At 34.5% G+C, this 24,251-nt stretch overlaps 1 protein-coding gene across 2 annotated transcripts; it reads left to right on the top strand.

Annotated features, from left to right (window-relative positions):
* Window positions 1-6,274: 6,274 nt before the first annotated feature.
* LOC108212349 (callose synthase 5) lies at window positions 6,275-21,294 on the top strand. 2 transcript variants are annotated; one of them, XM_017384076.2, is made up of 42 exons: window positions 6,275-6,722; window positions 7,213-7,313; window positions 8,002-8,123; window positions 8,204-8,300; window positions 8,396-8,506; window positions 8,582-8,707; window positions 8,800-8,892; window positions 9,166-9,257; window positions 9,348-9,474; window positions 9,600-9,737; window positions 9,822-9,898; window positions 9,994-10,069; window positions 10,150-10,275; window positions 10,368-10,482; window positions 11,482-11,819; window positions 12,062-12,114; window positions 12,406-12,466; window positions 12,560-12,641; window positions 12,746-12,795; window positions 12,927-13,013; window positions 14,251-14,373; window positions 14,468-14,562; window positions 14,658-14,742; window positions 14,813-14,973; window positions 15,264-15,387; window positions 15,472-15,566; window positions 15,674-15,791; window positions 15,876-16,027; window positions 16,376-16,485; window positions 16,577-16,702; window positions 16,770-16,838; window positions 17,328-17,517; window positions 17,614-17,725; window positions 17,814-17,933; window positions 18,018-18,133; window positions 18,232-18,315; window positions 18,406-18,518; window positions 18,628-18,857; window positions 19,379-20,176; window positions 20,296-20,346; window positions 20,450-20,635; window positions 20,793-21,294. In XM_017384076.2, the coding sequence occupies exons 1-42, from the start codon at window positions 6,473-6,475 to the stop codon at window positions 21,021-21,023; spliced, it is 5,811 nt and encodes a 1,936-aa protein (XP_017239565.1). In that variant the 5' UTR covers window positions 6,275-6,472; the 3' UTR covers window positions 21,024-21,294. The 2 variants fall into 2 exon arrangements, with proteins under 2 accessions (XP_017239565.1, XP_063944833.1); XM_064088763.1 differs by having other exon boundaries at window positions 15,264-15,391; window positions 15,476-15,570; window positions 15,705-15,791.
* Window positions 21,295-24,251: the final 2,957 nt, after the last annotated feature.

The following is a 24,251-nucleotide window of genomic DNA, read 5'->3' as shown; positions in this document are numbered from 1 at the left end:
GTTCCCCACCCTCGAGGCCTCGGTTACATATATGATGAGATGCCAGGGGGACGTCCAGGGTTCATTAGGAGGGAGCGTACTAGAGCTTCTGGAGCTGGTACTTCTCAGACGGAGAGGAGCTCCGAACCGATGGGAGATGTTCATTATCGCCGGCTAGCGAGACGGATGGACACTATGCATGACATCCACCAGAGGTTTGCATTTGACTTGACACAAGCTCTTGGTAATGCTTTCCAGGCACAGGGGGTCACAGTTCAGTGGCCAGTATTCGGAGCAGGGATGCAGTATCCTCCACCTGATTCACCTCCAGCAGAGGAGGGGGAGGACTCGGACTCCGAGTAGGTATGTGGGTGCTCTAGCCTTTTTACCGCTTTCAATGGGGACATTGAAAATTTTAAGTTTGGGGGTGGTAATCTAAGGAAAAGCATAGTATTGTAATTATGTTTATTATTGCATGTGTTAGTTAGTTCATGTAGTTCACGTTTATTTTATTTTGCTTTGATTATTTCTCACGTTTTTTTTTTATTTTTTCATGTTTAGAGCTAATTGTCGTAGTTAGTATCACGAGCAATTGCATGAATTATGAAGTATAAGCCAAGTTAATTGCCTATGATGAGTTATGTGCGTAGTTCTTGATTAGTAGTTTCAATTGCAATGCTAGGTTAGTACTTGGAAATTGCTTGTGTTGGAAATTGTAATTCACATATGTTCTTGAGATAAGATTTAGACGAAATTCCTTGAATTCTAGGATTGAATTGAGCACCCTTCAGCTTAGGTCTGTAAATCTTAAGTTTGGGGGAACTGAGGAGTAGATATACCTTTCTAGAAAAAAAAAAAAAGAGTAGTAAATAAATTCACTAAAAAAAATAAGTGGTAGAATTAACTAGGTTGAGCTCATTAGTACTCGAGTAACTAAGTCTGAGGGGACTTTGTGCCTAACAACCTAAAGCCCTTCGTGGTTTGGGATTGTTGACCCAACGCTCGCTACATGGGTACTAGTGCATAAATCTTTAGGGATCTCAACCATTGCACAGTTAAATAAACCACTAGAATAGAGTGAATAATTGGTGTGTGAAGTCTTGTGGTGTTCGTAATGCATTTACACTGCGAAGCGCTCTAACCTTAGACCGAGCAATGAATCACCAATAATAAAAAGAAAAAAAATAAAAATATAGTGAATAAAATAGAAGGGTGTGGACATTCTTTGGGACCTTGGCTTTTAGTTGGACTTGAGTGACGGGGTGTTAGTTTTAAACTTTTACGATTCTTGATTGGGATTCTGTGGGAGTAGTAGTTTTTGTCTTGTCTCAATAAAAGAGCATGCTTGCACACACTGGCACTCCACACTTGTAAATAGAAGAGTAATTGACTTAGTAGCGAGAGAAGTGAAATTCGAGAACATTAGCACAATCTGAGGTATTATAATTGGCAAGGCAATTACTTCATAGTTCACTCATTCATCACGTAGTTGCATTCATGCATTGCATTGTATTATTGTATAGTGTCGTTGACGCTTGAGGACAAGCATCAGTTTAAGTTTGGGGGTGTGATAAGTGGTATTTATACACACTTATAGGCCTTCATTTCCACTTAAATTGGTTGGTTGTACTTAAGTGTTTAGTGTCTTTTGATGTGTTTTTAGTGTTTTTCTGTGCAGGTCACGAGTTGAGGTGATGAAGGGATTTTCTCTCATTTTAGGTTGTTTTTGGTGCATTAATTGCAAGAATAGAGAATTGTGGATTCATCACGACTTGGGATTTTGTGGGTACATCTTCTACAAACCCTCACGAGAACACACTCGTCCACTAGAGCTGTCTAGGGGTTTAAAGGGCTTGTTGCATGTGCTAAATGCAACTGTGATCACCTACGGAAGTGGTACTAGAGCGAGGAAGGGCATGCACGCGAGAACGAGCTAAAAAACGAAGAAACGGGCTGCCAGTGGCAGACAGTAGCGCGCCCGCGCTAGATCTTAGCGCGCCCGCGCTAGCTACTGTCCCACTAGCGCGCCTGCGCTAGTTTAGCGCGGCTGCGCCCAGCAGAGTTGTTCCGGGCCGATTTTTGGAGCTTTTCTGATGGATTTTAGCAGCGGTCAAGGCCCGGTTGACTTGGTCAATGTATCTAATTTCTCATGTGTAAAAACCCTAGCCTCACTTGTATCGTAGAATATCGGAATATAGTTTTATCAGTTTTTCTCTTGTAATAAAACACATTAGTGAATTGTATTGGATCGTTCTTCGCGAGGAAGTGACAGTTTCGAGCGAGATCGTGAACATCAATTCTGTAACGTTGTGTTCTTATTTATTAATTCAAGCAATTGTCTTATGTTTAATTCTCGTCTTTTATTTATCATGTTTTCATTAGAACCCATGATGTCGATTAGTTCGATTAAGAACTAACCGCCTTCATGGGATTCTAATGGAATTATCGATGTAGTCTAGTAAAGAATATTAATTGCTTGATTTTGTGACGTACGTTGATTTCTTTGCATGCGCCGTGCTTATTCTTCTTAGGAGCGTAGCTAACTTCTAAGTTGTTTGTTAATTCTTTCTGAAGCGAGAGTGGATGATTGAATTTAGAACTATGCCATGTAAACATAGGATTATGTGAATGAAGCATAATTTGTGGTAGACTTGAACTATTTTTATCACCCTGTGTAATCATGATAGATGACCTGTTATTAAACCTCTCTGCTTACACTACCGCTATAGAGATATAGGGTCTGAGCTTTGTTGGCGTCCATGAGATCTCTGTCTTAATTGTGGATTTTGATTGGTATGATATGTGTGCAACGAGAGTTGGCATGTATTACTTTCGTGTTGTCTGATTAGGATCAACAGTCGCATGTTAATCAGTAATTTCAATTCTAGATGAATTCGATAATGAAGTTAGAATCCCATGTGTTTTCCTATTCTGATTTTGATTAGTAAATTTAGTTATTAGTATAAAAGAACACATCCTTGTTAATTGTCTTAGCAGTGAAAATTACTCATACATTGTTGCATAGGTGCGTATTCTTAATTCACCAGTCTCTGTGGGAACGAACAAATATATTACTTGTGATCACGTGCGCTTGCGTGTAGATTTTTGCGAACACCCTGCATTTCTGTTAAATTTCAAAAATGCCACTGCCCACGTGACTACATTTTAACTATGTGGCCGCAACAGACAACGACACATGTGCTGACCAACCCACAGGAGCTTCTTCTACAAGCTTTACTTATAAACTTAAACTTAATTGATGTATTAACGCAATGAATAGTTTCAAGCACAGAAATTGCTGCGCAAGGTTTGCCGTGTACAATCGTGAAATCGTTTTCATTTCTAGGCCGTCTGCGGTTACTTTGCTTCTCCGACGCTCATCGTTCGTAGACCTTGTCCGTACGCGTTATTCTCTTCCACTTTCTTTTCTTTACAAGGTTGATGTTCTCATGTTCCCAATCATGGTCTTGGTTCCAGGATGGTCATGAGGACCGTTTCTGGCGTTTATTCTCTTCGGAAGATATGATACATGGTATCCTCTTTTCCTACTTAACATATGTTTGATATCTTCTACTTTAATCTGCTACCTTTCTTATATTATGCCACTTTCTTTCTTATTCTCGGTTATAGGTTACAAAGCACTCAAGCGACGAAAGACTACTCGATCTGTGAGGAGAGGCCATGGTTTTAGTGATGCAGAGACATAAAATATGGTCTTCAATACTCCAGAGGCACTAACCACATCAAACATGTCTTCTCACAGTGAGTACAATTAGGCTGCTAAAGCAAAATGATTATACAACAACTTTTTTTTATTTTTATTTGTCCGTACTAATTTAAAAAAAATTGTCAGACTTTCATGTTTGAAGAAGCACAAAATTTTAAAAAAATTGAAAGGCCATATTACCAGGCTACGAGTCGATTTAAATTTTCCAAATATACAAGTTAAACTTGCTCGGAAGTTATTAGACCATTCTTTCCCGTGTTTCAAAAAAATATTTGTAATTAATTTGATTTTTATATTCTATTATATTGTTGTTGATTCATTAATAAAACTTTTTATTACATAACACTAATCAAATTAATTGTTACTGCTTATGATATAGCGAGTAAATATTTATTACCAGTGTTGGCCCGTTATGAAAAAATAAATTCACAACTTTTATATGAAGTTCAATTAAATTTTGTAGCATATATAATTGCACCTTAAACTCAAACTTTAAGGCTTGACATATTTGATTTAAATAAAATAACTACTTTTTACTTTGTAGGTAAGAAAACACATAAGAAAAAGCTAATTGTACAGTCTCTCATGTTTATTACAGCTAATCCAGGTCGTGAGAAGTGTCTGATACTCCGGGTGCACACACATCTTAAGATAGGGAAACCGTGCACTTCCTCACTTTATTACACATCTTAACATAGCTAAACTCTTTACAACCACACACAAACCTCGAATTGAAGGCGCGCCGAACCTCAACTGCTAATACTGTAAGTTCCATCTGCTATAATCCAATCTTTCATTTATTCCACTTAATCTTACTTATTCACTGCTTCTACAACCATAAATTAGATCTGAACTCTGAGTTATTTATTTCACTGGCAGCATATAATCATGGAATTGAATCCTTATAACCCTATAAGCAACTTGGACACTAGCACTTATGAATGGAAATGCTATGTAAGGGTGCACTCATTCTGGAAAGGAATGAATAGAGAGAGTCAGGAATTTTGGGGACTAAATATGATACTCATTGATGATTCGGTATGCAAGCCTAACCATGTGTTTGTTCTAAAATTTTTGTTAGACAGTACTTACGTTATTAACCATTTCTCTCAAATCAATCCCTATAAACTGAGGTCGGACATCATAAAATTTAACATAAACAATTTTTTTGTGCCTCTTTATCTTCTCTATCTGATACAATAATAAGTTACACTAAAGATGATTAGCTAATAAGAGTAAGAGTTTGTCGAATGTGGGAGTCGACAAATCCAAACACGGGAGAAGAATATAGTCTTACATGATATTGATGGATGAAAAAGTCCGTAAATTAATTGTTGGCGATATATGTTTGTTGGTTATTCTTTTATAATATTTGTTTTGTTCATCGGACATTTTTGTTGTTGCAAGCGAAGGTAGTTAAAGACTGCTATCTCATGGATTTAAGTTGATGTTTCTGCGGACAACCTATCCAAAGAAATCGGAGGAAGGGGTCATTAATATACCCCTGCATGGATTTGAGTTCATACGTCCCGACATGATTAACGTTTGTATTAATGACAATGATATTCATTAGGTACTTTTTTCCATACAAATATTAGTAATATATGTATGTATATATGTGTGTGTGTGTGTGTGTGTGTACTTATAAGATCTTAAAATTCATTTTTTTCTCTATTTATATAGATATTGCAATTGTTGGTTGCTCGGCATACGTGGGTGACATCAAAACTGTCAATGGCAGGTGGAAAAATAGAGATCTAAGAATCGTGACAAATTACTAAGTTATTGAAAACTTGCTTTAAATCGTTAATCACAATTCGAAATTTATTTTAATTTTTTCGCTCATGAATCATAGTCCAATTATGCAATTTTGTATATTAATATTGGTATTGCATCGATATATATATATATATATATATATATATATATATATATATAATTTATTTTATTCTACAAATATTAATTTTTAATCATTAATGTAATTTTTATAGGCCGGCGTAAATTAATTTTATTCTACAAATGTTAATTTTGAATCATTAATATAATTTTTATAAAACCCCGCAACGCACGGCTTCTCAACTAGTTATATAAAAGCAAGAATTAAGTATAGACTTTAATTAGTACTAGCAATATACATGTAAATATAGATGTATCAAATTTTCCTATTATGATTGAAACCCATATCTAACCCATTATGATTGGTAGAACCATTATAATGATTGGTAGAAACATTTTTAATTTAAATATTTATCTGTTTAAAATTAAATGGTTTGTAATGACAAAAATAAAATTATTTTTGGTTGGATTGGTTAGTTGGTCAACTAACCTAAACCGTTCTGTAATTATATCGATTTTGAAGATAATAAGAATAGATTAAGATACGGAGGGAAACTGAAAAAGAGTTGTGCTCCACTCATTAAAATAGAATAAAATTTGAAGCCAGTAAAATCTCGCAAATTGTGCTAAACCATGCATTCTGCACACTTTCTCTCTGGCAACTCCACAAAACTTCAAAAAAAAAATATTCCCATTTGTTATTAACTCATGCATGAACTCACACTCTGTATTCAAAATCTTCACCATTCATCAAAACCTAATTACTCAGAACTTTGCATGCAAAATCATCAAAAGACAGACACACATGCAAAAAATTGCTGTGTTTGTTCTGATCTGACCACAGCAAGCTACTGCACACATTTATTTAAATTTGAGTATGAGCTTTTTCATCATTCATTGAAAGCTTATTAATTAAAAAATAAATAAAAGATGTCTGGACCCGGGAACGGACAAGGCCACGGGCCTGGCCATGATCATCCAACAATGCCAGCGGCGGCAGCAGCAACAACAACAGCACAACCGAGCCTAATGAGACGTGCTTCGCGCAGCTCAGCCGCCACCACTTTTTCCATGGAGGTTTTCGACAATGAGGTTGTCCCTTCCTCCCTCCAGTCTATTGCTCCAATCCTGCGTGTTGCCACCGAGATCCAGCCTGAGCGTCCTCGTGTTGCATATCTCTGTATGTAAACTAATATTTTTGCAAAGCTTTTATTAACTCGTGTTCTGTTGGGCTATGATGATGTTTCATGCATATTGTCCTCTATCGTTTTAACTTGATCTCATCATCCAAATTTATAAATTGTAATAATGTCTCCAAAATATATGAATAAGACCTGGGAGGAGCATCTGAAACAGGTAGAGGCTGTGGAGATGTTTTCCGAAAGTTTATGTGATCCCCTTGAAAAAATCCTTCCCATACAAAATTGTAGTAAAATGGCGTTTGAAAACGTACATTTCATTTCAAATAACAAAATTTGAATTATCATTTCAAATTCTAAATTTTATAATAATTTTTGAATGTGCATGAAATCCAAATCGATATTCCCAAACATGTTATTTGTTCAAATTTAGAATTTCAAATGAAATTCAGGTTCCTAAACGGACCATTAATTAAACTTTATATAATGAAGGTGAATATGAATTTGGTGTCATATGTTATGAATTGTTAGGTCGATTTTATGCATTTGAGAAAGCACATAGATTAGACCCGAGTTCAAGTGGGCGTGGTGTCCGGCAATTTAAAACAGGACTTCTTCAGCGTCTGGAACGGGTAAGAAATTATAGCATGCAACAGATACACTAGTTAGTTTCTATTACACAATGGTTTCTCGTATAAATTTTTGATACTAAAGAAGCAGATGTGGATCAACAATGGTTTCTCGTATTCTGGAACTCAAACAATACTGTATTTGTTTTCCGGAAAATTATATATTCTTAGTAAGAAATTGCTTTGAAAAATGCTATGAATTTATTAAAAATAGTGATCTTTTCTTTCAATTGTTGATTTCAAATTGATAATTTCCTCACCAATGTTCATTGATTTTTTAATTGCTGCCAATTGTTTTCCTGAGAAATGATTTCGAAGATTAATGGATAGATATTTTCCAAAATCAAGTTAATTTGTTTGTGAGCCTTGGACTCCTTTTTTGTTTGCCAGAAATTAACTTGATTTTAAAAAAGTAAAAATAAATTATTGGAAAATTTATCCTATGATTTGACTATTATGAAAAAAAAATAATGACAAGTGGTGAAAATATTTACCTCCTTAGAGAAAGGGAGTCAATTTCCATAAAATCATGTCATTTTTCAAATGAATTTTCTTGAGTTTGTTTGATTTCCAAAAAACATTTTCCGGTAGATAAACAAAGGGCGGAAAAGGAGAAAAACATTTTTTGATGTCCTGATAGTGAGGACTATTAGCAGCAATTTACAACTGAGAATGGTTATTTTGAAATCAGGACAATGCCTCGAGTCTTGCTTCTAGAGTGAAGAAGACTGATGCCAGAGAAATTGAGAGTTATTATGGACAATATTATGAGAATTATGTTAGAGCACTTGACAAAGGAGAGCAAGCTGACAGGTATAAAAATATATACTTGCGTGATGCTATTGGGTTTATAGTGTTGCTTGATTGAATCCTAAATGTTAATCAAATACCAGAGCTCAACTTGGAAAAGCATATCGGACAGCTGAAGTTCTGTTCGAAGTGCTTTGTGCTGTTAACAAGACTGAAAAAGTCGAAGAAGTTGCTCCGGAGGTCAGTACTACTACTGTTCCATTCATTCATATTCATCTTGCAGCAGATTGCAATGCTACATTTGACACTAAGAACAGTTATAACATGCAATGCAGATTATGGCTGCAGCAAAAGATGTCCAGTCAAAGAAGGAAATTTATGCTCCCTTTAACATTCTACCCCTAGATTCTGCGGGGTCATCACAGGCCATCATGCAGCTTGAAGAGGTTTCCTATATATCCATTTCAGAATGCATCTACCTTGCTAATTATTATATGCTAATGCTTTTATCCCCTAACCAGGTAAAGGCGGCCGTGGGTGCACTACTGAATACTCGTGGTTTAAATTTCCCGTCTTCATTTGATAAGCAAAGTAAATCAGGGAATTTGGATGTTTTAGATTGGCTGAGGGCCATGTTCGGATTTCAGGCATGTATAATTGCTTCTTGCAATGATATATTGGTGTTTAATAACATTTGGGAAGTAATGACTTATTCCATGTTTAATTTTGTCACCTACAGAGTGACAGTGTCAGGAACCAGCGGGAACATTTAATTTTGCTGCTTGCCAACATGCACATTAGGCTGCATCCCAAGCCTGAGCCACTTAACAAGGTCTTCTTTGTTTAATTGGAATCTGTTGCTTTCTGATTATTGATTATTACAACATAGATTTTGTGATTTCATTCTTATAAAACTTTCAACATTAAGCATCGAGCATGAAGGCATCTGTTGTTTGACTGGGTTTCAATATACTGTACATATTGTTCTCGGCATGAAACTCACATCTAGGTCTCTAGTATATGCTCCTTCATTTTCTTAGACAAATGCTCTACTTTACCCTTTCAATTAAAATGTATTAAACCTTCAAACCCATGTCTTATGCAGCTGGATGATCGAGCAGTTGATGCTGTAATGACCAAACTATTTAAAAACTATAAAACATGGTGCAAGTACTTAGGGAAAAAACACAGTTTACGGTTAGTGTCTCAATCAGCTATGTCAATGGATAACTTCCGTTTGATCTCCTTATAGAGCATTTTGCTAAAAGTACGATTTTTTGGTTTTAGGCTCCCTCAAGGACAACAAGAAGTTCAACAACGAAAGATTCTTTACATGGGCCTTTATCTTCTGATTTGGGGTGAAGCAGCTAATGTGCGCTTCATGCCAGAATGCCTATGCTATATTTTCCATAATGTGAGTATTATATCTGGTGTCTAGATTTCATGTTGGGTTGGTTTTTACATGTTGAGTTCCTTCAAGAATAGATCACTAATCTATTGTGTATTTCTTACTTGACGGCAAACCCTTGATATGTTTAGATGGCTTATGAACTTCATGGTCTGTTGGCGGGAAATGTCAGCATTGTGACTGGTGAAAACATCAAGCCTTCTTATGGAGGAGATAATGAGTCTTTCTTGCGGAAGGTCATAACTCCCATTTATCGAGTAATTGACCAGGTAGATTCCAGTGAACACATGCATACACTGTTTTGAATTTATGATTGAGATTTAAAAACTATGTTGCTTCTTCTGGTACTGTAGGAGGCCAAAAAGAGCAAAAACGGAAAAGCTTCTCACACAGCTTGGTGCAATTATGATGATTTAAATGAGTATTTTTGGTAATGAATAGCAAGGAGCTATAGATTAAAATTCATACAGGGCTGCATTTCTTCATTTTCTTTGATATTTACCATTACTGTCTAATGTTATCTAGGTCATCTGATTGCTTTTCGTTGGGTTGGCCGATGCGTGATGATGGCGATTTCTTTAAATCAACACGGGACACACATGTATTTCGATCTCAGAAGATGATATAATCTGCTTCAGTTAAAATATTTTTATTCATTCCTAATTTTAATTTCCATGGCAGGGTAAACACGGTTCACAAAAAAATCCTGGAACCTTAGGAAAGTCATATTTTGCTGAGACCCGTTCATTTTGGCATAATTTTCGAAGCTTTGATCGTTTGTGGACATTTTTTATTCTGGGATTACAGGTTATTAAATTTGACAGAGTGGTCTTATTAGTCTTTATTACTGGGATCGAGTGTTCTTGTTAGTCACTCATTGGAACAAGTTTTAATTGCAGATTTTGTTTATTGTGGCATGGCCTGAAAAACCATTAAACAAAGTTTTCACCAGTAGAGTCTTATACAAAATGTCCAGCATTTTCATCACTGCAGCCTTACTTCGCTTTTTACAGAGTATGTAATTCTTGTTATAGCACCCCAATTTGATTAAAGAATAGACTAGTAGTACAAATGATAGAGTGAAAAATCCATGCCTACAACAATAGGACTTTCATATGTAGATGCATTGTAAATTCTTCTGTGGTCGGCCTTCCTAAATCTTCTGCTTATCAGGGGCTCATCAGCCTCTTACTATTTCCCTCCCTATATATATGCGTAGCAACAAAGTAGTAGGCTATGCAAAATGATTATATGATTAAGTAGCATGCCAAAGTACATAAGTTTATTTCCATAATATAATACAAAACTTTAAAGTGGCCTGAAAAAGCACTGCTTGATGCTATGTCATACAGATTTGTATGTGCGCAAAAAGGTACTACTGGACTTGAACAAATTTGATTCTGTTAGCCTTTGAAAGATACTTTAAAAAAGTTGCTAAGCTCTTGGATGAACTTTGTTTTCAACTGTAACTCTTTATAGCAGGACAACGTTTGAAACTTAACTATATGGTCCAACAATGTAATTAGGCAAAACCAGTCTACTTCGCATCAAGTTGAGTTCAGAAGTAACATATGTTAGATATATTATTTAAGTATATATTTTAGTTGAATTTTATAAAAATTGTAGTGCATATTATTTATAATAGCGGAAACTCGAATGATAAGAAATGAGAGGATATATGAATATGAAGAATAGAGCTAAATGATAAGAACAATAGTCTGATAGAATAATGTAAACACTAGAGAAAAAGTTAAATGAATTTAGTTTATGATAAACCTGAGAATGAACATATCAAGTTTTCTAAATGGGACAACCAAGGTGACTTTGAATTAACAATTATCAAGATCAACTCTAGTTAACATATGTAAATTTGAATTAAAACATATTCTAAAGCATTTGATGCTCAATGAGAGAGTTAGAATGAAGTTATAAAGTTGACTCATATGTTGTATTTAATGTTTTCTGAATCAAGGTATAATATATGATAAAAGATTTTTCTTAATTTAACTATAGGTGTGCTGGACCTAATACTGAACTTCCCTGGGTATCATAGATGGAAATTCACCGATGTCCTCAGAAACATTCTTAAGGTCATTATTAGCCTGGCATGGTCCATCGCTCTTCCCGTGTGTTATTTTCGACCAAAGAACTCAGTGAATATTGGATCATTTCAAGACTATTTGTCAAACTACGATCAGTTCAACAGCATTCCTCAATTATACATCTTAGCTGTGTGTTTGTATTTAGTTCCAAATGCTCTGGCAGCTTTGTTGTTTATATTTCCAATGTTGAGGCGATGGATTGAGAACTCAGACTGGCTCATAATTAGGTTACTTCTCTGGTGGTCACAGGTGTGTCTGGTCTACTGTTTTATAATAAAGCAAGTTTCACATTTATACTCAGTTTAATTTTTTTAGTTCAGTTTACTGTTATAAGGGCTGAATTACAGCTTGCAATCTATTTGCATTTAGCCCTGCTGGTAAACAGTGAACTCTTCTGAAATACCTGTCCAAAAACTTGAACCACCTCTCAGTCTCTAACTCTGTGCTTATTGTACTGAGGATGAGTAACTACATGTGTTTTCTTTTTGCAGCCTAGAATATATGTTGGAAGAGGAATGCATGAAAGTCAATTTACACTTTTAAAGTGAGTCTATGACTTTTAAGTTATACTCCCTCCATCCCGTTTGTTGTGTCCCCCTTGTCAAAACCAACCCTTTATTCAATTATATTAATGAGCTATATGTTTTTAAAAAATTCAGTTAGTTTTTAGAAAAATTCACAAATTTAACATGTAATTGTCATATTGATGTAATGTGGACAACCTTTTCGGGGTAAAGAAACAAAAAGATGGGGACTTGAAAACCGGGACATGAGGAGTATATTTTTTTTGATATTTTAATTTTCTTTGTAGCTTTATTTTACTTCTATTTTTCAGGTATACCTTCTTTTGGATAGCACTTTTATGTTGCAAGTTTTCATTTAGCTACTTTGTCACGGTAGATGCAACACCTCCAACTTTTATTTCTTAAATATCACACAAGTAATAGAGTTCACTTTTTGACAATATCTTCGTTTTTTGTTTTCTGCAGATTAGACCTCTTGTAAAGGCAATAAAAGATGTGATGGATATTAAAGGAGTTAAATATGCTTGGCATGAATTTTTCCCAAATGGTATTTATGATTTTGATTCTTTCTTCTTAGAATCCCTATTTAACATGTACTTTTGAACTTTATTTTTTCTTCTTAATTAGAAGGATATGTCATTTTTAATGCAGCCAACGATAACCTTGGAGCTGTTGTATCACTATGTGCACCAGTAGTCTTGGTATGTGCTGCAATGTGCTTCATTTGTTACGCATCATTGTGTATTGTGTTCATACCTTTTATTGTATATACAAATTTTACGTGATATTTTAAGTGCTTGAGTTTCTGATACTAATCACAAGTTTTATCTAGGTTTACTTTATGGACATTCAGATATGGTATGCAATATTCTCAACTTTGTGTGGTGGTGCTATAGGGGCTTTTGATCGGTTAGGAGAGGTAAAAATTCACCTTTATCTTCCATAATGGCAAAAATATACAGACAATCTGCTAACACAATAACACCATAATCAAGGAAAGATTCTATATAGCATGACATTTAAACTTGAATTTTAAGTGTTTCTACCCACTTTCAAGCACTGAGTTTTGCCAAGAGCAACTTTACTAAACCTAAAAATTTATGTATAAGAACTATAGTGCTTTATAGAGCTGTAAGCGAACCGAACTCGGACGAACTCGGACGAACTCTTATCGAACTCGAACAAAATCTTAACGAACCGAACAATGTTCGATAATTTTATCGAACAAAATTTCATGTCCGAACTCGGTTCGGTAACGAACCGAACCGAACACGAACTGTTCGCGAACATGTCGAACAAAACCGAACACAAACCGAACACGAACAGTTCACGAACAATGTATATTTTTAAATAATATTTAGGTTATTTTTTAATTATTTTAATGAAAATAATTAACCCAAATATTTTATTTATATATATACAACATATACAATATCAATTTCAAATAATTTTACAATTACAAAATAAAATTAATACCTAAATTATGGATATTATATATTATATTCACATATAATATTATAAATATTTTTATTTATTGTCGAACGAACACGAACTTCTCGAACTCGAACCGAACACGATCTTAACGAACCGAACACGAACCGAGCACCCTAAAAGTTCGGTTCGGTTCGTTAAGCTTATCGAACAGAAAATGTTGTTCGAACTTGTGTTCGGTAAGCTTACCAGACGAGCTTACCGAACTCGAACACGAACCGAACCGAGCGAACTTACCGAACAGTTCGGTTCGTTTACAGCTCTAGTGCTTTATCTATTCCTAAATTTTTATTGAAACTGTTAAACTATAGTTGATCATGTGAAAAAGAATTTTCTATGTGCTGATTATATAGCGCTCACCAAAGTTATTTTGTTTCCTTGAGAGATGTTGGGGTTATGGGTTGGTGAAAATTTCTCCCGTGTATAAGTTATTGGTGAAGGTCTTTAAACACATTTATCAACATAGCCACTGTTGTGATCTTTGTGACATAAACCAAATTTGGATGTCACACAAATCGTTTTCTGCAACATTGATAAACTACTATCAGTTCCGACCTTGGATTAAAATATACCAAGACTAGTCATATTCATATTCATATTCATTCTCTTCGTACGGATACAAGTATGTTTTTTGGGTTCATATTTATTTTGGTGTACTTGCACAGATACGTACTCTGATGATGCTAAGGTCAAGATTCCAGTCTTTGCCCGGTGCATTTAACACATATCTGGTGCCTTCTGATAATGCCAAGAGAAAGAAATTTTCTCTCTCTAAGAGTTTCTCAGAGGTTTATTTCTTTCAATTTTCTTGGTCTTAGCAGACATATTTAGGCATAATGAAAAAATTTGAATTGTTCATGCAACAAATTTTTAAATGTACAGATAACACCAGATAGGAGAAGTGAAGCTGCAAAATTTGCTCAGTTATGGAATGAATTTATATGTTCTTTCCGTGAAGAAGATCTCATAAGTGACAGGTAACAGTTTATTTCAGATAGTTCTGGTTTCACTCATTGTAATCTAATCTTTGTAGTCATGATGTTTGAACAAACGAGGTACTTGTCTATGACAGGGAGATGGATATGCTAATGGTCCCATATACTTCAGATCCCAGCCTTAAAATGTTTCAGTGGCCACCTTTTTTGCTTGCTAGCAAGGTTGATTCATATTTCCGGAGTATATGATTCTTTCTTTTGATTTCCTCTGTTGACAGTGTTTGTCTTTCAGATCCCAATTGCATTGGACATGGCAGTTCAATTTCGGTCCCGGGACTCTGATCTGTGGAAGCGTATATGTGCGGATGAATATATGAAATCTGCTGTTATAGAATGTTACGAGTCCTTTAAACTTGTCTTGAATGCTTTGGTTGTTGGAGAAACTGAGAAAAGGTCCTTTACTAATGATTAATATATTACTTTGTTGATTGTGTAATTTCGTGTAGTCTTGAATCACAAATTCACAGTTATATACCTCAACTATCGAATAGTGGGTTTTTTTGCCCTTCTATCAAAAGAAATTCTAGTTGCATGTCATCTCATTATATCATCTATTGCATGCCCCTGCAGCTTGTATCATCCTTCATAGGTCCATCTAAGATGTATAGGATATGATTGCCAAATAAATTATGTCTTCTTTCCTCATATTTACATCTCTGCATACTAATGGAATTCATGAACAGGATAATTGGGAATATCATTAAGGAGGTTGAAAGTAACATATCCAGAAACACCTTTCTTACAAACTTTAAAATGGGTCCTTTACCTACTCTTTGCCAAAAATTTGTGAAGCTTGTGGAGATTTTGGTAAGTAATTGATAAGGTACTCCCCAATGCAACTTCGTTGTAGACTTTATATCTGTCAGAACTTTACTTAGTTGTATGGTGCAGAAAGCCGCTGATTCTTCCAAGCGAGACACCGTAGTTTTGTTACTTCAAGATATGTTAGAAGTTGTAACCCGTGACATGATGGTTAATGAAAATCGGTTGGTGTATACTTAATTACTCCAGAGGAGTTGCATTGTATGATATTTACCACTTTTACTTTTATCACTCGATCTTAATTCTTTGCAATATTTATTGAGCTTTGCAGTGAAATAACAGAATATGGAAATAGTAGCAAGGATTCCGGAAGGCAACTTTTTGATAAGAGTGACTCACGTTCTGCTATTGTATTCCCCCCTCCGGTTTCAGCACAGTGGGAGGAAAAGGTGCATATGTGTTAAAAATCTTAGATATAATTGTCGTTTGTTAAATTTTAAACTCTAGAAATAATACCTTTTCTTTGGTTATAGTTGAGGCGGCTGTATCTCCTTCTAACTGTAAAAGAATCTGCTATTGACGTGCCAACAAACCTCGAAGCGCGACGAAGGATTACATTCTTCACAAATTCACTATTCATGGATATGCCACGTGCACCTCGAGTGCGCAAAATGCTCTCATTTAGGTACAATTGTTTATTTAAAAATCAATTCATTTTCTATCTTGACATGCCATATGATTAGCGAGCATACCCTTTAACTTAATATTGAAACTTATGTATTTTTTTTTTCTTTTTTCACAAACAAATGGTTGAAACTGAGGTATTAATTAGCCCTAATGGAGTTCATTAATCAATCTGTCACACAGAAATAGTGATAAGAATAAGGGATGTTCAATAGAAACATGAGTTGACACAATTAACTGTCCTAGTATTGTGAATGTACAGTAAAGAGATTATGATCTTATTTCATGATTTATTATCAGACTAGCTTAATGTTTCTTTAATTAAACTTAATTCAATCACCATTTGCAGTGTTATGACTCCTTACTACAGTGAGGAGACTGTGTATTCGAGAAATGACCTTGAGATGGAGAATGAAGATGGTGTTTCAATTATATATTACCTGCAAAAAATTTTCCCAGGTATCTATCTTCATTGATTGGTCAACATATTGATGTAATACTGTTTCTTTGCATGCTTGCTGAGTGTAAACTGTTGTGGTACTTCTGCTAGATGAATGGGATAACTTTCTGGAGCGTGTGAACTGTAGTGATGAGGAAGAGGTTTTCGAGAGTGAGGAGAATATTTTGCAGCTACGTCATTGGGTGTCCTTGAGAGGGCAAACACTCTGCAGAACAAGTATTTGTCTCACATTTGTCATTAGTCACAATCTTGTTTTCTCTTGCTAACATTTATAATTTTACAGTACGGGGAATGATGTATTACAGAAGAGCTCTAAGACTTCAGGCTTTTCTTGACATGGCTGATGAAAAAGGTAGTGGAAGTAAATTTTGTTCTGATGTTCATAACATATTTTCTATGCAAACTTCATGCAAGAATCTTCACTTATCACAGTTCGCATAGACTTGTTCTCTTTTGCACAAAGAGCATAACATATAGAAGACTGCTAGAGAAAATAATATTCAGATCAAACAAGATTTGTTATTATGCATCCAAGTGTTGTTAACGTGCAGTAATAAGTTTCAGGCAATATTACACACAACACAAAGTGTTTAGTGTTTATGTTGGCTTATATGACGTACTATACCCAGTTACCCATCTACCCACACCCACATCCATTGCAGTTAATGGTTTTAGGTACCTATAGTAAATAGTTTCAGAAGATTGATCAAGAAAGTTTCATAATGAATTGCTCAAGAAAGAGCGTAAGCTGATCAAAGAGTAATTTAACATTTATAGAAAAAGCTAAGTCCATCTTAATCTCTAATGAATGTTTCTGAGTCATTGCATGTCAACTGAGCAGAGATACTGGAGGGATACAAAGCTATCACCATTCCATCAGAGGAGGATAAAAAAAGTAAGAGATCATTGTATGCTCAATTGGAGGCTGTCGCTGACATGAAGTTCACCTACGTTGCTACATGCCAGAACTATGGAAATCAGAAGCGGCAAGGAGATCGCCGTGCTACAGATATTCTGAATTTGATGGTTAAGTATGTTTTTCATCCACTAGAATATAGATAATCTACTCAAAACTTACTTCCTCTTGCCTTACTTCAGTTTTTGCTCTCTTTTTTCTTCCTGTTCAGCAATCCATCCCTTCGTGTTGCATATATTGATGAAGTTGAAGAAAGAGAAGGTTCAAAAATACAAAAAGTCTATTATTCTGTATTGGTAAAAGCGGTTAATAATCTGGACCAGGTATTAATTTTCTAGTTCTCCACAGAATCAATCACTATTGTCATTACTGTCATATCTTGATAATTACTTCCTTGTTTGCTCATTGTAGGAAATCTACCGCATAAAGTTGCCAGGTTCAGCAAAGATCGGAGAGGGAAAGCCTGAAAATCAAAATCATGCTATAGTTTTCACTCGAGGGGAAGCTCTTCAAGCCATTGATATGAACCAGGTAAACTTTGCAGTACTGTGTTGCTATATTAGCAAGGCTATTTACTTGGCATCTGTATGCATAGTTATGATACTTTGCTGTCAGGATAATTACTTGGAAGAAGCTTTTAAAATGCGGAACCTGCTAGAGGAATTTAATGAGGATCATGGAGTGCGTCCACCTTCAATTTTGGGTGTTCGTGAACATATTTTCACTGGAAGGTTATTTCATATCATTTCACATATTCTTTTGTCTTCAAAATTAAATTGTTATTTTCAGATCTTGTTGTAATCTACAACTATTAACTTTTTTCCTGCAGTGTTTCTTCTTTGGCCTGGTTTATGTCAAATCAAGAAACAAGTTTTGTGACCATCGGTCAAAGAGTTCTTGCTAGACCACTAAAGTATGTACCATATTTCTTAAAAAGAATTCATATGTAACTTCAGTAAATACTAAAGGCATCACAAACAAATAATTTATTGGCTGGTTTTAGGGTTCGGTTCCACTATGGGCATCCTGATGTGTTCGATAGAATTTTCCATATTACCCGTGGAGGTATCAGCAAATCTTCTAGGGGCATAAATTTAAGCGAGGATATTTTTGCAGGTAATACTAATGAATTTCATCTCTCTAGATTAATATTTAGTTATACATTTCATTTTGCACCCTCTAATACATTGCACACACACATACATACACTTGTTAAATGATGTAGGTTTCAATTCAACACTGAGACGTGGTAATGTTACCCACCATGAATATATCCAAGTCGGCAAGGGAAGGGATGTAGGGCTTAACCAAATCTCACTTTTCGAAGCTAAAGTGGCATGCGGTAATGGAGAGCAGACACTTAGCCGAGATATTTACAGACTAGGCCATCGTTTTGACTTCTTCAGGATGCTGTCTTTTCATTTTACAACAACTGGATTTTACGTCAGTGCAATGGTATACATTTTTAAAGCTTCATATGACAAGTAATAAACTTTGGATGTTCTGACAGTCATTATAACATTGCAGTATTCTGTTTATGGGATGTTATCATTGTCTAAAGGGTTTAAGTTGTTAGAGACAATGCTTTCCCCATATCCCTTGAATAACTATCACGAAGTCCTTTTTAAAATATATGTTGGAAATCCATTATATTTTGCTATTCATTTTCGATCTTAACCTTGTACAAATATTCTACTCCCATCAACTGGTTTAACCCTACTCTAATTTAGACATTCCCTCAGAAAAATGTTTCAGTTTTAGTTATCTTCATGATTATGAAAAATCAAATATTAAGATATTATTTTTCAATGGTATGATTCTTATGCCCAAGTCAATAAATCTTGATTTAAAAGTTTTCTTCGATTCGAGGATCCACGACACGTAGGGAGTACTACTTCATAAGTGTTACTTTTGTGTATGTTTTGCGTAACCAGAGTTTGTTCTCATTAAAAAATTTCTCCCTTGATACCACGCAGATAGTTGTCTTCACAGTTTATGCATATTTATATGGGAGAATTTACCTAGCATTGAGCGGATTAGAGGCAGCAATAGATAAATTTGCACGGCATAAGGGGGATCAAGCTCTGAAGACGGCTATGGGTTCACAGTCTGTTGCTCAACTTGGTTTGCTGATGGCCTTGCCCATGATCATGGAGATTGGTCTTGAGAGGGGGTTCAGAAGTGCTATTGGAGACCTTATTATAATGCAGCTCCAACTGGCACCTGTCTTCTTTACTTTCTCTCTGGGGACAAAGGTTCACTATTATGGTCGCACAGTTTTACATGGTGGGGCTAAATATAGAGCTACAGGACGTGGTTTTGTAGTGAGACACGAGAAATTTGCTGAGAATTACAGAATGTACTCTAGGAGTCATTTTACAAAAGGGATGGAGATGTTGGTATTACTTATCATATATCTACTATATGGTAAAACTGCTCGGGATTCAGTAACTTACATGTTCATCACTTTCTCAATGTGGTTTATGGTAATTTCATTCCTGTTCGCTCCTTTCCTTTTCAACCCTTCGGGATTCGAGTGGCAGAAAATAGTGGAAGACTTTGATGATTGGTCAAAGTGGATTAGTAACCACGGTGGTATTGGTGTTCCAGCAGTCAAAAGTTGGGAGTCGTGGTGGGATGAGGAACAGGAACACTTGCAGTCTACCGGGTTTATTGGACGACTTATTGAAGTTGTACTAGCTATCCGCTTCTTCCTATACCAGTACGGAGTTGTTTATCATCTTGATGTTGCAAATAATAATAAAGGCATTGTGGTAAGTATCTCCTACGCCTCACTCTCTCTTACATGTCCTGATCTCTTTTTACTGCTTTGTAAAGTACTGAATAAAGGTTATGTATTCTTGATGGTCATCACATATGTTATTGCTTTAAGGTTTATGGCTTGTCTTGGCTGGTTATCCTTGCAGTGGTGGTCGTCTTAAAGGTCAGCATCATCATCAGTGTTCGAATTTACCCCCATGTTATCACGGAAATATAGAAATTCTGTATATAGGTTTTTGCTCTTATTTGCGCATCTTCATCTGCAGATTGTTTCAATGGGTCGAAAAAAGTTCAGCGCAGATTTTCAGTTGATGTTCAGACTTCTCAAACTTGTCATGTTTTTCGGGATCATAGTCGTTCTTGTTCTGCTGTTCTTATTTTTGAATCTTACTGTGGGTGACATCTTCGCCAGCTTACTAGCTTTCTTGCCAACTGGATGGGCTCTTCTACAGGTGTGCATTTTACTAATAACAATCTTATTTATCAAATACTTTTGAGCCTGCTAATAAACAAATTTTTCTCACAACTTTCCCACTAGCTATAGACAATGATGAAATGAGTAAATGTGCATCCAATATGATAATCCTTATCGTGTATATTGTCATGTAGATAGCGCAAGCTTGCAGGCCAATAGTTAAGGGGTTGGGAATGTGGGGGTCTGTGAAAGCTCTGGCAAGGGGGTATGATTACTTGATGGGGCTGCTCATATTTCTTCCAGTTGCCATCCTAGCTTGGTTCCCCTTCATGTACGATTTCCAGAGCAGGTTGCTTTTCAACCAAGCATTCAGTAGAGGACTTCAAATTCAGCGTATTCTGGCTGGTGGCAAGAAGCAGAAGTGAGTTTATATCGCCAATGGCTTAGCTCATTACTCCTCATTGGATGTAGAATATCCAGATTAAGGCTCGGGGTTTCTGGATTAATGCATACATGGATTCTAAATGAAACTAAATTGTCAAGACACTGACACCAGCACCACCTCGCCCCAGGACATCTCTCATCACAACTCTCTGTGCAGACTTCACACTGCATTATTATACATGATGATCCATCATGTGCAATTATCACACATCCCCGTATTGGTTCATAATTTTTTTACCGGGGTGTATTCAGCTCGGATTATTAAAGATTTTAATAGATTAAAAGAAATCTATGAACCTTTATGGATTGTAGTTGATTTTAATTTTACATGGGTCGTTATGGCTATAATTAATAGATAATAAAATTTTAGGCAACTTACTAAATAAATTAACTATCGACTAATAGACATATTTATTCGAAATTCGCGGTGATCATCGTAGCATTATTCAAATCACTTTTAGTATCATGTTCAAAATCCATTTCATCGACAAAACATTATCTACTATCTTTTTTGGTAATACTTGTTTAGAGAGTCTACCTAAAGTTTTTAGTATTATGTTCAAAATCTATTTGATCGACAAACATATTATCTACTATCTTTTTTGCAAATTACTTGTTTAGAGAGTCTACCTAAATCTTTCGAAGAGCTTTTTTTTCTTTTTTTCTCCTTTCTCTGCCCATGCACCTTCGCTCTTGTGTATTTTCTTATGGGAGCCATTCCTCTGTTTCATGTGATTTGTGAAAATGGAATGAGTACAATGTATTTCATACAATGTGATGCAGTGATGCTGTAAATAAGAAATCTAAAAGAAAAATTCCCTCTTTTTTTGGTTAATCCAGCCTTTAATATTGGATTAAATAAAAATATGAAAGTGGCACTGCTCTAGGTTTTTTCAATTCTCTCTTACAAGTTAGAGTATCAGACCTTCCAATTTCCGCATTCCTTTATTTTTAAGTTCTAACTTTACCCTTTTAGTACTTGTTTAATTTAATAAAATAAAAGTTATAAAATTAATTAAATGTTGAATTAGAATTTTTATTAAGTTCATATCTGAGATATTGTTATTCTATTAACACTATAATCAGATCTCAGTCTTTCCACGTTTGAGTTTGTTGTTGTTATTATTTAATGATAATATATGTGCAATCCGTTTTTTGCTCAATTTTTCAATCATTTCCACTTTGTAGTACAATCTTGGGAAGCTGTATTAATATTTAAATCATGAAGAGTAGAATCTTTCGAGGTTGGAGTGATACCATATCTTGTTATCTACTGACCTTGTTGAATGATGTAAAGTTGACACCTTTCTTGGAGCTTTATATGTTTCTCTGTAAAAACTAAATAGCATATCTTTAATTTCCAATTGGGTTATATATCAAGTAGATACTGCATCCAAAAAATTCAAGTAGACCACTCTTTATAAATTTGAATCAAATGAATCACTTATTTGAAAATTTTTATCAACAATATCACTCTATCGCTAGCCGAAATTCTTAAAATATTATATAGAAGGAGTTTCGCATATTTTTTATGAATGATATCACATCCAAATGAAAGATTCCGAGTTTTAGTATTTTAGATAATATTTTTAGATTTTTAAATATTTATCTTTTATTTATTTTTATTTAAATCAAATAAAATAATTAAAAATATATAGTTGATGAAATTTTAAAAATCTAACAATATTATCTAAAATACTAGAACTCCGAATCTTTCATTTGGCTGTAATATCATTCGTAAAAAATTTTCGAAACACAATATATAATAATTTAAGAATTTCGACTAACGATACAGTGATATTTTTGATAAAATTTTTCAAATGAGTGACTCATTTGAGTCAAATTTGCAATTAGTGGCCTACTTTGAATGTTTTGAACGCAGTTAATCACCTACTTAATATTTAACTCATTTCCAATTTGTGTAAATTGTAGCCTTGATTAATTTTGTACTTTAAAGTGGATAAAATAAAGGTAAATTTGTATTCAAATGTAAATATAAGCGGGTGTTTAGTTCTAGTTTCTCACCCACCTACTGCCCTAATCATCGTAACCATTTTGTTTAGTGTAGCCATTTGTTTATTTATGCGAATTGTTACTCACTATATTGTCCTCCGTGCCCATCCCATTTTGATAAGAAATGGGAGGGACAGAGGGAGTATCTTTTTTTTTGTCTGTGCTTTGCGCGCACTCTACATATATAATATTCTTTATGAATGTATGCATATATCACAAGAAATTAATATACGTACAGTAAACATTCTTTTTAATTTTCCCCGTAAATGTAATTCATATTAGTTTAACAACGACCATTATACAATATTTTTGAGGTTTCATGTAGGTCTTTTAGAAAAAATACTATTTAAATATAAAAAAATTTGATAATGATATAAATCGAGCCAGAATTTATGTATATTAACTAGCGTGGAAGCCCGTGCAAGGCACGGGCCTGTATATATATGGAAATAATTTTTTTATATAAACAAATATATTAGTATAATTTTATGATTGGAAATACATAAATTTATAATATTTTAAATGTATCTTATATGTTTGTAATATTTCATATCATTTTAAGGAAAATGAAATATATTTAGTTTGATTAGATATTGTAAAAATTTCATTCATTTTTAACCATATAATCACATGATTATTTTTAATTATTAAAATATTATTTTAATTCTAAATGACATGAAACATATTTTTTTCAAATTAAACAATCGTGTATGATAAAGAGTATTTATTTTAACATAATCCCAAATTCCTCTATCATTTTATTTACATTATAATGTAAAATATTTTACTTAATTTTTTTATAAATTTTAGCCCACTTTATAATTTTTTTTCCGAGTATGTCAATATATTATTACATGCAAAGTACTGATCATATAATTCTTTTATATATACAAATAAAGCACTGTTGTGAATGAATTCTTGGATCGGTCGATGTCCTTCTTAACGCAGAATGTAGGTAGGCATAAGATATATACAATCAGGACGGTATCAATGAGGGCGGGTTGGCCCTGGTTCCCCTCAGAATCTTCCGTAAGAGTTTGAATTGATTTCATTTTGAGTATAAAAATTGATTATATAATCATTTTGTGCTCTTAAAAATCTCTCAAAAAATTTGTATTTATTCAATAGAGTTTATTTCGTTCCCCACAAACTAACAAATCTTGATGGTCTATTCATTATATATATAAAAATATCAT

The sequence above is a fragment of the Daucus carota genome, chromosome 3 (genome assembly GCF_001625215.2).
Source record: "Daucus carota subsp. sativus chromosome 3, DH1 v3.0, whole genome shotgun sequence".
NCBI lineage: Eukaryota > Viridiplantae > Streptophyta > Magnoliopsida > Apiales > Apiaceae > Daucus > Daucus carota.
The sequence above is the reverse complement of the archived record's forward strand: the minus strand, read 5'-3'. Positions and strand labels throughout refer to the sequence as shown.

Bases quoted from the DNA above. Each gene is read 5' to 3' on its own strand.
- LOC108212349 (XM_017384076.2), top strand. From the start codon at position 6,473: ATGTCTGGACCCGGGAACGGACAAGGCCACGGGCCTGGCCATGATCAT. The intron at 8,893-9,165 runs GTCTTCTTTGTT...TGTCTTATGCAG, and splicing joins AGCCTGAGCCACTTAACAAG to CTGGATGATCGAGCAGTTGA. The intron at 20,177-20,295 runs GTAAGTATCTCC...TATTGCTTTAAG, and splicing joins ATAATAATAAAGGCATTGTG to GTTTATGGCTTGTCTTGGCT.